The following is a 16791-nucleotide window of genomic DNA, read 5'->3' as shown; positions in this document are numbered from 1 at the left end:
CACTAAGGGTAATACATATATATATATATATATGTCCCTTGACTGGAAAAAGTAGAAAATGCCATGAACAATAGAAAAAGGATTTAGTTCTGTTTTTCTTGTCTTGGTTTTTTTTTTTTAATAAGCTGAGGAGGTTCACTTCGAAATTGAGAGAAGATAAACTAACATGGGATGGCAGTCTTTGGTGGATAAACATGATTATGCATTTGGAATATTGATTCAAAAGGAAACCAAAAACTATTTGTTTCACTTATATTCTTAGATTTTGCATTCAGTGTTCATATATCAGAAACTTACTATTGACAAGTCTATCCACATTTTTTTCACTTTTTGCAAAGGTTAACACACATGTCTTCTTTTTGGCAAATAATAGTAGCTCATGGATAATCTGGTTTGAGCTCTAGACTACAGAGGAGAAGGCCGAATACTTACAATGGCATTGTTCATAATATCATACGATTTTGAAAGTGATTATACTTTATATATGTATTCGGTTATATATTTATTTAAAAAATAAAAAATTATGTATCGATTATTGAATTAAATATTCTGATGTTATATTTGATTATTTAAATTATGCCTTTTTAGATCATTTAGCACTATTTATACTAGAGTTTGTTAGTTGATTTTTTTTTATTGAAGTTGTTAATTAATTTCTAAAACCAAATTGCAATGTTTTTCCTATACAGGCTAGATGCTTGGATATGAACACATGAGAATATAGCTTTGAATTCCCTTGATAGAAAATAAAATGACAGAAACCATGAATGGCAAACCCTACCTGGCAAGCATCTGTTGTTTCTGACAAACCAAATTATAATCCGCACGGCTACTTATTTGGATTGGGGGCGTGCGAGTGGTGTGATCTAACCCTCGACACTGGTGTAAAATTTTTTTATGGCCACTGTACTAAAATGATCTGGCTAAGCTGGTTTTTTTTCCCTCTATTCTATTATTAATCAATAGTATATTCATAGTGGATTATCAGCAAGTTGCAACAAACAGGATCTATAGTGACAATGAATACAAAAAGTAGAACAAAGAGGAAAAGCCATCCACATCTGATTGGTTATTTGTTTATTTCAGATCGAGAATGATTGACAACCAACTTGTTCATTCTATCTCTATCGCATTCGCTCCACCCTGTTTAAGCTTGCGTGTTTCCTTTTTAATAAAGAGGAAAGACCAGGCTGTTCCTGCCTATCTATGATTCAGCTTTGTAAAGCCTAATTTTATCTATTGAATCAGGACGCATGCCAACTCTCACTCCACACACTGAGGATTGGCCTTTTTCTGGTACAGCAAGATTAACAACGTCCACATTTTGGAAATATTGAACTGTGGGAATATCTATCTTCTTATACTTCCAATTGGCTATAAATCCTTTCAAAAATCTTATGTAACTGTGTTTTCAATCAATTAGAAATGCTAAGAAGAAGTAAAAACTATTAATAGCAGCAGATATAACAAAAGCACAAAGCATTGCAACTTAATTATAACTGTTTATACATTATCACTATATATAATATTTAACATTTTTAGGGTCACCTCCAGCTTAGTGCCGGGAAACTTGGAAAGAAAATGACGATTTCCAAGCTCTAAAGCTGATTCTATCTTTATTCTATTATGCACTCTTTCCTCTAGCTATTGAAGCAATCATTTTCCGGCTATAGTAGGAAGATCACTTCTCACTCAAAATAATAATAATATATATGCAGGGAGGCTCTTATTCTTCCACACCCTTTCAAAATTTTTTTTAAAAAAAAGGTAAAAACAGATATATTCCCCTAAAATCATATGGCTTGACAAACGCCAACCAAATATAAAGACAACCCAAAGTTTTCAAATTTCTCACCAATGGGTGACAAACAAGAAAATCGAAAAGGAAAGCTGTCATTTTGGCTGCACAGTCTTTTTCAACAAAAGAACAAGGGCTCTGTCCTCCATGAATACATTAGGCAACAGCCTCATCTTTCAATTATTTTTGGTGTTGGCATTTCAAATTAATGGTGCCTAGATGATTTATTTCCTTCTTTCACATATCACATCTTCCCAATTGCTTCTTAGTACAGTACTCCACTTAACTCCTTGCTAATTAGTGGACCTGTCAAACTGTTATTCATAATAATTTCTTGAAAGTTTTAACATCTTTGGTTTGTCCTTAGTTGCTTTGGTCAATTCTCATTTCTTTCCTTGGTTTCTCTTTGTCCAAGCAAACAAATCCATGAAAGAGAAATCATAACTTTCACAGTCCTAAATGATAGGATATGTGTACTATCCTGTGGCAGAATGTTCTTAACAGTAAAAAAAAGAACAGAAACACAAGTTAATTTCCATGAAATGAATGATGGAAAGGTCTACAGCTATGAGTGAGCTACTTTGTTTTCCTATCCATAATAACAAATAATCAGTGCATAACTAAGTTCTTAATGGATATTCCAATAGATAGAACTTGAGAGATTTTATGGAAGTCTCTAGTTCTTATTGAAGAACAGAAAAGATTTATATATGGGAGAAAAAAGCTGAGCAAATCAGATAGAAAGAAGTAAAGAACTAACCTCAAACAACAATGGTCTGAGTTCCCAAAGTGCAAAGGTGACCTTACAATGAACAGAGAATCCCCACTGTAAAAGTGCTAAACGTAGATATGTGGAGGGAAGAAGGAGAGTCAAATGCATTTGGTGAGTTTGCCAATCAAATTCTACTGTGATATATATATATATATATATATATATATATATATATATATATGTATGTATGGAACTTATGAAGGCATATAGCCCAATTATAGCCACCTAAGCTTTGATTAGCCCCTAGTTGTTAGGGGCATATCTCCACTCAATCTTCTCTCGATTTCCTCTCATTTAATGCCAAAAGGTGCATTTTGATTTTTATAATCCCGATTATTTAATATCAATTAGTACATAATTAAACAACTCATATGACATATTGCAATCAAGCCCCCCGGCCAGCTGCCAAAATAGTGTTGTTAACAGTTTCCTTTTCAGTTTGTTGTCTTGTATGTTCGTGAAACATTGAAGTTGCTTCCATTTTGATTAAGATAGTAGACATCTGGATTATGCCAAATACTCATGTCTTTTCTTCTTTTTCCTTCTTATTGGGAAGCATCTTGGAGTCTATTAGGGTTGTTTAAGATAGTAGACATTGAACTTAGTGCTTTTGGATCTAAAAGCTGGGGAAACATCTGAGGTAGTCTTTGTTAACATGTATTTTGCAGGGTACCCTTTAAAGTTTCTATGAGAAATCACCACATTTACAATTAACTCTGCATTTGAATATGAAATAACATTTGTCCTTAGTATATTTGTAGTATTTGTCTAAATAATACGCCACTTCTTTCTTTAAATAATTTATGACAAAGTTTGGTTGCGTCGGAAAAGGTTCAATTAGTTTAAGCACTAATTTTCAATAAAAATATACAAAAATTGGTTTCTTTTGTTTTGCTTTTTAATAATTTGGTATTGCATGTGTACAGAAAATCTACCTGAATACTTGAAAAAGGGCTTGAGAGAGCAATCTTTGCCATATAAGCATATCAAATCCCCTTAGTTGTTGAGGACATATCTCCACAAAATCTTCTATAATTGATGATTTGGTATCCCTTGCTAAGCAAAAGGTGTATTTTGTTTCTATTATGGTATCCCTTGCTAAGCCAAAGGTGTATTTTGTTTCTATTATGGTATCCCTTGTTTGCAAAATTTACTCATGGTAGAGGTGTCTATGAACCAAGCTACCAATCCTAATTCGTGACCTCAGCCCAACTCAAGTCAAGTTAATTTGAACATGATTTATCAAGTTCAAAAACGACTCAACTCCATCTGATATATATATATATATATATAAAATAATTATTCTTATTTAATTTTTCTTTTAAAATATAAAAATGATTTTGAAATGTTTTAATAATAAATTAAATTAATTAAAATGGACGGGTCAGGCCATATTTCCAATAAGAGTAGTACTTTAAAAGCACCAAAAGCATACTCGAAATTAAAGCTTAATTCAGTTAATTATATAAATTCTCAATTTTTTTTTAAAAAAATGATATCATATATGTTTTTGGGCTTAATTTAGTATAATAACATAGAGTATGTATGTATGTATGTATGTATGTATATGTAGCTCTTTACATGATAAGTTCTACTTGTTAATTAACTTGAATACTTCATTCTGATCTAAAAACAATAAACCATGGCATTGCTAATATCATTTTCTTAAGCATATGTTTTTCTACTATGAAATCACATAATTCCCATAAATCCTGGCATCATTTCATGGTCGTAGCGCTTATCTTCTCTAGCTGCTCTATCTGTCACAGTCTCATCTAGATTTAGGTAAAGCTTTTGTATATTATTGTTGAATCAATCACTTTTTCATTGTTCGTTTGATGATTTTGGTCACTTTGTTCTTCTAAGGAGAGAAGATACAAGGAGCTTTTGAAATTAAAGGGCTAAGCAGCAAAGCACGAGCACAAGGGGACACCAATGCAATTTCGAGCATATATGAATTATACTGTAACAGTCAAGAACGGATTTCTCACTGGCTAACCAAATCTAGGGACTATGCAGCAGGAGCAGCAGCGTTTTAATATTTGATCAACATTGAGAAGTTGACCCCACCCCACATGCTCAAGGGCTTCTTCAGCTGACTTCCTTAAAATTAACCTGAGCACATTCTCCCAAGTCCCAACCATTTACTTGCATGCCTATGAGCTTATCTTATCCTTTTCAACTTTCAAGGTCCCTTCCTCTGATTTTCCTTTGAATCATTTTCTTTGTATTTGCTTCGCTGGCATTTAGTCTCTTGGTGGGAGCATGTCACTGGTCCAATATTTAATTAAAAACAATTAATTCTGATTACTACATATGATTAGGTCAGAAGGAGACCGCCCTCGAGATACGAATATCCTGGATTAGTTAACTAATTATATAGATAGGTAATTAAAGCCAATATCGGTAGGAGCATGTGATGATATATTTAGCCTACCTACTTAATGATTTTTCTTTTAACATTGCATAACTGCACTATCATATCTTCATTGTTTTTAACTTATTAGATTATCCTCATATTTTGTCAGAGATATTCAGATCAAATTACTATGCAAAGCCTTTAATACTACAACATTATACAACTCTAACTAAGTTTTCCTAATGGTTGCGTTGATGCAAAAAGAAAAGAAACCTATTCAATGAATATTAGGATGACCAAGACATATTATCATTTCAAAATGAGTAATGTTATTTTGTTCGATTTTTGAGTGTTTATCAATTCATAGATAATATCATGTAATAAATAATAATTTTATGAATACTTATTATTTAAAGATAGTCAGACAACTGTAGACCCTTCAGCATTAACTATGTTCTTACCCAACTAGAGAATTGTGGTCAAGAGATTACAAGTTCTCATGGCCCCAACTTCACTGAGATGCTGACTTTTTAGTGGCGACCTAATTCCCAGCTAACTTCGGCTTGATTGGTTGCCTTTTCAAACATATGCCCAAATACGAAAAAGAAGGGTACAATATGTACTATAAATTACCAAAAAGCAAAAGAAAATGGAAGAGAAAATGAACGGCAGCAGAAGCATGAAAGAGATCATTGTGTTATCCAACAAAACATGGTGTTTCCCTTTGTTCGAGGGATTTTCTTAGCTTAAACACACATCCAAGGAATGCAAATTATGTGGCCTAAATTTACATTTTGAACATGCCGGAATGGGTATACAGTTGTACAGGAAAAGTAATATGATGCCGATGTAGACGTGTCGTGCCGCCAGTGGTTGCAGGCCCTGTCCCTACAGAAAAGGATACAATGCCAACTTCCAAACTTTGCAACCTTGGTATTAAAATGTTCATGGAGTTGGCATGGAACACGTTGCTTCTCATTTCTTTTTTTCTCTCATGGGCATGATTGCTAAAAGGACGTGTCAAAAATTTTAAATGTACTTCTGAATCATTCTTTTCTTTTTGAAGTTAAGCAGAGGCTTTTGAAAGTTAATGATTGACTGGAAAGTGCTTTTCACATGGAGGTCCAGCTGAATTCAAACAAAATCCTCCTCCATTTCCATGCAAATGCAGCTCATAGGGAATATGTGCACCACTGAAAGTGAGGTCGGGGTCAGCTCTTCAGTCAGAACATGCAAGTTTCAGCATAGTGCTAGAGAGAAATATTTGTTTTGATGCAGGAGATTGGGGCCATGTAAGATTGCATGGACATTCAAAATCTTGTGAAAGGACCCCATAAAGCCGAATTCTAAGCTGCATGCGCTTTGCATTAGGTTCTCTGATTTTCTTTTCGAACAAGACCGACCATAGAGCAACGCCTCTAGCCTTGCTATTCGCTTTGCTTGGTCAACCCACCAAGGAGGAGCCTTAGTGGATTTTGAATTACTCAAAATCCTTTTCTGTCATTTCCTATGAAGAAGAGAATGACAAAAACGAAGATTGGATACACTTAATTATCTTGATATATATTAAATTAAAAATAAACCCAACCCTACGTATCCCATCAAAGGATCAATATTTTTACAAATGATGGTCCATACCATGTGATAGAACTCTACTCCTCACTATTCCCCAACTAATTAATCTTATCCCCTGATGTGATCAATATTTTACATGTAAAATTAAAGTTCACAACATATTATTAACTGGATTTAACTGTCTTTACATGTGTTGAATGCATTAGTTAATTTAAAGTAAGATGCAGTTTTGGTCTCTAATCTTCTAATGAAGTGTCATTTTGATTGTTAACTAAGCGTTCTATATATTTAAAATTCCAAACCTTTTATGGGGGTTTTTTTTTCTTTTGTTTTTGGAAGGATCAACCTCAATTAAAATAGATAAAGATATATACTATATGTGCCCAAAAGATTAAATTGCAATGGGTTTTAAGGAATTTGTAACTTAAATGGATCAATTCAGAAGGCCATGACCAAAGTGAAATTAATTTACTAAAAATTAGTTAAAAGACTAATTAAGCTGCGTTTTACCATCAAATTTAGTTTTAAAATAGGTTTCTCCACCTACAACTGATTGATTTTAAGTTAAACACTCAAATTTAATTTCAGAATTCCATCCTTTTAGCACCCTAATATGTAATTTGAAAATAGAATCTCAAAGGTTCGTTTTTTCCTTCCAAAAATAGATTGATGTAAGAATGTATAAGCTCAACAAAAGCCAACTTAGTGTTCAACTAAAGAAACCCAATCGCCTGATCTATATTCTACAGGCATGCTGGCCCATTGTTATAGTAGGCTATAAAATTATGTGAACAAAGCTTGGGCAATATGGCGTAGATTTAGGTATGCACTGGTCTTTTGGTTTTCGGCTTTTGTGCCAATTAAAACAGAAGCCTTGATTGGCCCATGAAAATTCATATCCAAGTAGAAAAGCCCAACGTTCTTTTAATAAAAGATTGTACCAGTAGGAAGGCATTAACTCATCACGTATATAGAATAATTATTACATTAAAAAAATCAATCAATTAAATAAATAAATTAGCATAGCATTGGATGAAATCCATTATGATTGTAATTGAACCGATATAAATTTTAGAACGTCTTTCTCGCCATTAAAATAACATTTTGTTGACGAAAAATTTGCAATTTTGCTAAGTAAGCATGCCTTCATATATGTATATTTGTATATTAAGGAAATAATCATTCTACACAAAACAAACAAAATTGTTAAAGCTGCGATTGCTTCTTAATTAGATTCAAGTGAGAAGAAGATGCGATGATCTCCTCTGGGACTACTTCTTTCGTCCAGAAAAGAAAGGATCTTGAACAGAGGAAATTGAGCAAGTCTAAGGGGGAAGAACCTTTTATTTTTAGTATAATGTTTGAAAAGGTTTTTGAATTATTTTAAGAAATTTAAATAAATTCCTATTTTTCTATTACATTCAATAAAATTATTATACTTTATTTTAAATTAAATAAACTTTTATAATAATGATTGATTAATTATTATTAATTAAAATGTCACTTGTTATTTTCATATTTATGCAATATTGATGTCAAAGGAGAAAAATTTCACATAATTAGGTTATCATTCTACATCAACATATCACATTATCATCATTATTATATGTCAACATTAGTACCACTTGACATAAAATAATAAATAATATTTTAATTAATAAAAATTAATCGATAATGAGCCATAAAAGTCTTTTGATTGAATGTAATAAAGAATAATAAGTTATTTGAATTTTTTTAAGTAATTTAAAGGTCTTTTTACTTATTATGCCTTTAATTTTTAAAAAAATTGGCCAAATTTTTTTAATGACTTGCTTAGTTAATTTTAATGTTTTCTGTTGTTTTTAACAAAAATCCTACATGCTCAAGATTTGAAACAAAATGCCATGACATTGATGCAGACCTGTGGTGCATGATATATCTAATAATACACTAAATTTAATGGAATGAACTGAAATACAGAAGGGCCCAATTAAAACAACTTAAAGGTTAATAATCAAAAGCAAACGAACATAACAAAGTTGGGACCGTGGGTTCAATCCACCTACTAATAAAAACCAAAGGATTTTTTTTTTTTAGGTACAAAATCCAATGGTACGTATAAAGTAAAACAAGATAAACTAATAGATAGAAAATTATCTTTTAAAGCAGTGATGAAGTTTTTGAACTCTATAAGCAAATTTAGAAGGTTGTCGTATGTTTATTAAGAACTAAGATAGATTTTAAAAAAAATCATTAACATAGGAAAAATTATTCTATACACGGTGGAGTATTGAACTCTACATATTGATTAAGAATGTTCCCACATGTTAATTTATTAGGGTATAATTACAAATATTAATAAGTTATCAGAATTACCTAATGAAAATTAGATATAAAATAATTACTAAAACACAATAAAGTATTTGTGCATAAAAAATATGAATAAGTTAACATAATTGCCTGTGGGACATCCAATAAATAAAACAAGATATATATATATATATATATATATATGACAAAATAGGGGTAAAATTAATTACTAAAACACAATAAACCATTTGTGTATAAAAACTCTTTGATTGAAAATAATGAAAATGCATTCAAATTTGACATCTGTATTAATTGCAAATAACAATTTTGTATAAAGGATATATAATTATACACATTTGTAGATGGACAAAATTACACTGTGAATCTTTTAGTAGAATAAGGACAACTATTTTAATTCTAATTATAATAAAATGATAAGCTTAAGCAACATAATCCTCAGAGGAATTTCACATCCATTAAATCATAGGGAAGGTTCTGTATTTTTTTTTCCTCTCCAAAAAGAAGTAAAGATGTAGATTTACTAAGCATAATGTGACGAAATTCCATTGAGTTGGAGACAAAGGAGATAAGACCCAACGACTTTACGTAAGTAGTAACTGTTCCAGATTCTCAAAGGTGACAAAAACCTGCTGTACTCTTGTTTTTCGAATTTGAAAGGAATAGGCAAAGGCACTCCAAAAGGACAAAACGTTTGAAGACATAATAATTAAAATGTCACTGCGATCCCATGTATGGCCTTTGCCCTTTTGTCTAATCAAATGATGAAATGTTTTGTCAACTTAATTACGTGATGAATGTTTCTTCGAAGTGGATGGTGCGGTAATATTGAAGAAAGAAAAAAACGAATCAAAGTATTGCGAGAGAGTAGTGCATGGTGGGGTGGGTTCAGAAGCAGGAGAGGGTGGCAATGCCATTGCTTGCATTCTGCCCCTACCACTCACAATGGATAACCAGTCATTTCACATCCAAGCACCTAATTCCACTTGAACTTCCATGAAATAGATACCATCCTAAATAATATCTTACCCAACCCAACAGTAAATACTAGCAATCATTCCAAGTTCTTATCATCTATCTTTCTTTCGATGCAGTCCAAGAAACCAACAAATTAAGTCCTTTTATGTGCAGGAAAAAAGACATAATCATGGGCATTCTTTATCTTATCATATACAAATATAAAGAATTTTATTATTTTCAAAATTGTCAGCTTAATATATTAAATTTAAACCTTTCATAACTGATATTATTATGATGTTTGACGACTAAAATGTTTTCTAATAAAGAATTTTATGTAGAAGATATTTTTGTGAAGAGAAATTTATATTAGGTTGATTCTATTTGATTTTGCAGGTTGTTTTCTTCATAAAAACATGTACGCATGTCTTGAATTTGATCTTTTGACTTTGATCTTACTATTGCTTAAATAGGATTAACATTTTCTTTTACTCCTTTATCGTTAACCTAAAAAATTTTACATTCGAATATTTAACTCAATAATATATATATTTCTACTTAAAGAGTTAAATTCAAATCATCTCTTTATCAAACTCTTATAAAAGCCTAGTGCATCCTAATGTGACCATTATTTAAGATTGGTCAAAGTATCCCACAAATCTCTATATTATAGTGTTTTCATCAATTTAGCTCATCTATCTAACAATTGATTAATTTAGTCTGTGTATTTTCTGCTTCACTTTGTTTAAATTGACCATTAATGGTACTTGCATATCAGACGATGTTAACGTGTTATTAACTTGTCAAAGTATAAAACTTTTTTGTCATATCATAGAAATTAAATTATACAAAACTCTATATTATACAGACTAAATCGAATAAAGCTTATATTTTATTTAAAGTAATTTTTACTTTATAATTAACAGCTATAGACATTCTATATTCTATCAGGCTTTTTATATATAAAAATTTGATCATAAAATATCTCTTTACCTATGTCAAACAAGGTAACTTCCAAAAGATAAGTAATTCCAAAAAGCAGTATACTGTGACATTAGTCTTCACCCTTTTGTCACTCTTTTTAATAATAATAATAATAATAACAAAAACATTTACAAATTTTTATTTTAAATTTTTAAAAAAATTTCTCTCTCATGATAGGATAGATTGATGGATACAAAGTGACACAATCCCTTTCCCATTTTGTTTTCCCATTAGGAATGAACTCTTGGAGCGTCTAAGATCCTACATTAACTTCCGACGCCGCCCATCAATTGCCCTTCCTAGCTCTTAAGAGCGAAGGAGAGACGCTATCGCCCGTTCGCACCTTTAAATTATGAGCCAGAAAACATGACTCTTTCCGAAGCCCAAAGGCCGAAGCTTGACACAGAAACGTAAATTGCCATGAGCCCTTCGTTCAATAGGCTGACATGACATCTTTTTTCCTCCAATAGTTGAAGGGTGGCGGGCTGAGGTATTACTGTTAACTTTGACCCAAAACCAAATGGCTAAAGAGAGTGACAAGCAAGTTTGAGCAGGTGCGTAATATGATTAGATTATTTTCGCTTTCACTCTACTCCCACTGTGTTGGAAGAGTTTTGGAGAGGGAAACAACAAGAAGAAGAAAACAAAAACAGAGGCAATAACCCTGTAACAATCATCAGGTTCCTTTTTGCTCCTGTAGGCTGTAGTTAGCATATCAAATTTTCTAAGCCCATCCCATCGCCCATCAACTTCAATATGAAATTTCTTCGGATTTGTAAAGTTATCCACTGAAGCAATGGTGCATTTGCACTGCAGTGCATTGTCCCCACTCCCACAAAATCCCAAATACCATTCAGCTTCTTTGCTTCCAATCCATCAGAAGAAAACCCCTCCTCTCATCTCACTCTAATAAAAGGTCACGTGAGATGTGTCAACTTTGACCCAACATTTTAGCCAACGAATCATGACAGCTCCCACTACATTACAACCAACAATTTGCACTCCAATACCCCATCAAACATTAATTTAACTTCGTTGTTTTTTATTCTTGTGATTATCAAGCACACAAGATCCGATGGTCCTCAAATTGCCCCAACTATGAATATAATAATGCAAGCAAAAATTATTGCATACCAATTATAAGATGAGCAAAGATTGTTACCATAAGCAAGTATTGGTCTGCATTTTTCATTAATTAAGTAATAGATTCGTATATACTCACACAATAGTTTAATTTCGTTATGCTTTTTGATTTATGGATCCAAATATTTGAATAAAAACAAGGCTTATGTAAAGGTTTCCCCATTTCAACAAACGTAAAAAAAATGAAAGAAAAAGAAGAATGAGAACCCCAAAAGAAAAAGGTGAAAGGGCCCTTCAAGTGCTTGGGGAACCATCCCTTCCCAACTTTTGATATGCATGTTGCAGCCAATCCCAAAGCTTTTCAAAAACCCAAAGCCAATACAAGACAAACAAGCATTGTTTATCCTTCTGAGGATGTAATTAAGAAGTTTACAGTGAGCTCATGGTTTCAGTGCAGTCGCCCCTCTTTTCAAATACCTCCCTTTTGATCTTAGATTATGGCTTTTTTTTAATCTAAAGTGGGCGCATTCTCAAGGGCTAATCTTTCTAGTTTCCATATTATGAAATAGAGAGATTGGGAAGTGGTCAAATCTATCTCCCTCACTTTTAACAAATTTCTCTTTTCAGATTGTGATTCCAATCCCTTTCATTACTTTCTACCATCGAAAAACAATTTGTTTATTTTTGTTTTTAATTGAAAAGATAAGTGCTCATATTACAGTCAGCAAAGCAACCCCATTTCAGCAATTGCGGCACTTTGTCTGTGTCTGTCTTTGCTCCAAAGCTCCTTGTTTTCTTGCTTTTCCTCTACTTAACCCTCCCGCAATACTGGCTTTTTCTTGTCAAAGTTCCTCCTCGTATGTTAACTCCTTTACCTCTAATCTCCCCTAGCCTGCCCAGCCAGCAATCTTGCTTAGTTTTATAAGTAAACAATTAACCAAAAATAAAGGAGAACACCCATATCCAATTCATTGCATCGCAAATGCTAGCTCACATGGGTTTTACTTCTCGCCCATAGGTTCTATGTTGACGGCTAGAGGCGAATGCAGTTATTATATGCATTATGCTTATATTATTGAACATCAGAATCCATCAGCACCACAAACAAGTAAAGCAATTAGACATCAAATCTTCTGGTCAACAACTCTTTTATAGTTAAAAAGAGTACCCTTGACGAAAAAAGCTATAAAGGATTGTTCTATTTAGCATTAATCGACTTTAAGTTAGGGGGAAATCCGTAACATATGAAAATTTTCTGGTGTTTCCCCTGACTTGCTTTTCTGTCAACAAATAAACAATTAGTGCTACAGCGAAAAGAAGGGCCATGACTGGCTCATACTGCCATGTACAGTCCCTTCATTGCCATGAGTAGGCAGTGGCACAACTTGAAGCTGCTCTGCCACAATTACATCTATTTATTGAGTTATTGAATGAGCCTCCTCTTTGTCCTATCCCAGTCGAAAATCAAATCAAATCTGTACCTCCTGGAATTCAGCAAACAAACAACCAAGCAACAATTTTCCGAGTCCCAAAACATCAAGCTACAGCTAGTTGGATCCTTTAATGCATATCCTTTGATTCATTCAAACACCCATCAAACATTAATAAAAATAATCGAAGAAATTAACTCCCTAATTAAAATCAAATGAATTTCTCTTTTTTGTATTCCACTAACAAAATTTTCCTTTGATTTACAAACTTTTTTTCTTTTTTACTCCTTTATTTCTTTTCCCCATCTGTTCAAGAAGAAAAGAGAAAAGAGAATGCAGAAGCAAAATTCCTCAGAAGGGCATAATATGGGTAGTCTTAGTATCATAACTTGATAAACAAGACTTGGAATTAACCCGAAAAATCTTGAGCAAGTCCGCCGACATTTGCCTAACCGCAGGAGAACAATTGCTTTGCATCAGCAACAAAAACTTCGTCATCCCGTTGCTACTAACCACCGCTTCTTGCGCTTTCTCGTCGCTAAACAAATAACAAACGCTCCAAAGTATTGTCACCGCGTGCTCCGTCGCTTTGCTCGATACTTTCAACACTTTCTTCATAATCGCTTGTAATAATATCGTATCATGCCATATCTCTGCCTTCCCTTCTTTGCAAGACGACAACGTTTCGAGCAGTTTTAATGACTTCTCGATTATCGAAACTGTCGTATTCGGTTCGGATACGAGGTTCTTAAGTTCTGGGATGGTTCGGGATTGGACTAGTTTGGTTTTTATGCGTTTTGGCATTGTGATTGCGATCAAACAAGATAAGCTCGCTTCGATCAATCTCGGGTCTTTCTCTTTCCTTATTGATTTCACTAATTCGGATACTAATCCATCTTTTTCGGCTATTTTGAGCATGGACTCACCATCGACGGCGATGGACTCCAGTAATCGAACCGACTGGATTTGCGAATCTAAACACCCTCCTTGTAAAACGAGAAGAATCGTCGACAAGCAATTCGATTCCAACAACGGCTTCTTGTCCAAAATTTTACTTGACATCAAATCCAGAATCTTAACAACTTGTTCAATTAATTTGATGTCCGAATCCGCATTCCTCATGAAATCGAACACGGCGTTCAAAAACCCGTCCATTCTCGCGAGGAATTCGCGGTTCTCCTCTGATTCTTTCGCGAAACAAACGATCTTCGCTAACGATGAAAAGCAATTGTTGTCGAGCTGTTTGACCAAGACTTGGACCTGATCTTGAGAAGGAACAACGACTGAGGTAGCCGCTGAGTCGGCTTCGACTTGACGGCGAGCTACTGAGTCTGACCAGATCTGAATGAGTCGTTGTAAATTTCGGTTCGGAACGAATTCTTTGCTTTGGAGAACCTGCATCGTGGCCGGACACGTGTTGTTACCGCTGTCTAGCCACTGTTGAATGCTGGCTCGGTCGTATGTTACGCCCGTGCACAAGCTCACAGGGGATTTCATCACGTCCAGCGATATCGGACACCGAAAAAAACTCGGAACCGTAATGTACAAGTCGTCTCTTCTCATTTTTTTTTTCTTTTCCTCGTTTGGACAGCAGGAGAGTAGGAGAAAATCGAAAAATTCACAGAGAACGTGAAAGACGAAAAAGGAAAGAGAAGTGGGAGGTGGGAGGGGGAGAGTGGGGTGGGGGTTTAAAGAGGAGAGAGAAATAGTCAAAGGATAAGTGACCTCAGCAGTTTTGAAAAAAAGGTTATTTGAATTTCTTTTTTAAAAAATATTCTTTTTCTTTTTCTTTTTTGTTTTTTCGCTCTTTTTGAGTCGTTGGTCAAAGGAGGGTGAGGTTTTGGAATCAAGGGTATCTTTACGCGCGGCGTTGTTCAGATTTTAAGATAGAGGACACTAGCCGTCGGATGAATGCCAGAAATGATGTTACGGATCACGGAGTAAAATGGACGGTGTAGATTAGATGAAGGAGAAATAAATGCGTAGAATAAGGAGGGGAACGTGGGGGAATAGGATTGGGGCCCACGGGAGGGTTCGGTTGGTCGGTCTTGATTGCATCATTTGTACGTTGAGGAGACCCGTGGACCTCTGATTTGTGGAAGGGGATTTTTATGCTTTTTTCTTTATTTATTTAATATTTTTATAACTTATATTTGTGGAAATTTTGTTTCTTTTTACTCTTTAATTTTATTCCCGAAAAGGTCTACCTATATTCGCTCCACCTTTTGATTTTTGTCTCTTTCTCTCTTTTTATTTTGAATAAAATGTTTTATTAAGAAAATCGTTAAAGTTGAAAATACTGAATTCTTGTATTTTATTTTGTGGAAATTATACATGATTTGGTTCAACGATCAATATCTTAATGTTTAAGCAATTTTTAGTGGGCACTGTTTGCCGTTGGGCAGCAGGTCTTTTAACATGAACCGTAAGTTTCAAACTTTGGTATTGTTTGATAAATTGAAAAAAAAAAACACTCATTATTAAAAGATTAAGTACTATATTTTTAGTTCAAATAAATTAAATACTGAATTTATTATAAAAAAATTGTTTGGTATGTTATTAAAAATTAAATGTTGATTTTATTAATTTTTTTTGTAAAAGAAAAATATAATTTTATAAGTATCTTGCATTAATAACAGTTTAAACAAGAAAGAATATTAGATTAATATAATTAAATAATAATTTTTCTTTAAATAAAATTGACTTACTAGTTACTTAAAGAAATTTTCTTGTGACAACAAATTAAATAAAATTCTCTTATACAAAACACCGAAAATTTTGAACTTCATAAGTAACTTTATAAATCTAGTTATCACATCCATTGTGTTATGATTAAGGAAACTTATATATTAAGACAATAGTTATTGAATGATGATATGAGAATCTTATAAATCTATTTATAAAATTTAAAATTCTACTTTTAATATATAATATAATAATCCACTTATAAATAATTCTTTTATGTAAAGAAAATTCGAATTCAATATTTTAAATAGAGATACTCGCAATTATAATTTGAATAAAATATTCAAATACAATAACTAATACATATTGAAACCAATAAGTTAGGAATTATTGACTCATTTATTACCGAGCATGGAGTCGGAAATAATAATATTACAGCTATTATTCTGTAGTAAACGGAATTTATGAGGGCACTTATGCTATAGCTAGAAGTATAAGGCGTGCACTTGAATCTAGGACATGATTGCAATAGCACCGAAAGCTTGGAATAATGGAGGTCTAGGGGCACCCAACATTATTTGCCTTGATAATCTACAAAGGTTCATCATTTTATTTTTTCAGTTTCACTCACCTTTTACAGTTTTTACTTTAGACAGAATTTAATTTCCTGAGCCAAAAGATAGTTGGAATGCTATCTGACTGTTGTTATTAGAATTGTCTAATCATGGGTCTAACTACCACTATCTTAGTGTAGTTAAAAAAAAAAACATAGTGGGACAATTTAAATCCACATAAATAACATAATTCTAAAGATAATCAAGTTGAATAAATTAAAGTCATC

General features: G+C 33.0%; 1 protein-coding gene across 1 annotated transcript; it reads right to left on the bottom strand.

The window, feature by feature from the left end:
* Positions 1 to 13030: 13030 nt before the first annotated feature.
* LOC110409160 (U-box domain-containing protein 27-like) lies at positions 13031 to 14937 on the bottom strand. The gene has a single exon (XM_021418422.2). The coding sequence runs from the start codon at positions 14826 to 14828 to the stop codon at positions 13617 to 13619; it is 1212 nt and encodes a 403-aa protein (XP_021274097.1). The 5' UTR covers positions 14829 to 14937; the 3' UTR covers positions 13031 to 13616.
* Positions 14938 to 16791: the final 1854 nt, after the last annotated feature.

This window comes from Theobroma umbraticum, unplaced genomic scaffold (genome assembly GCF_002168275.2).
Source record: "Theobroma umbraticum cultivar Fairchild unplaced genomic scaffold, ASM216827v3 scaffold_44.0, whole genome shotgun sequence".
Taxonomy (NCBI): domain Eukaryota; kingdom Viridiplantae; phylum Streptophyta; class Magnoliopsida; order Malvales; family Malvaceae; genus Theobroma; species Theobroma umbraticum.
Note: the sequence above shows the minus strand (reverse complement) of the source record. Positions and strands in the feature narration are given on the sequence as shown.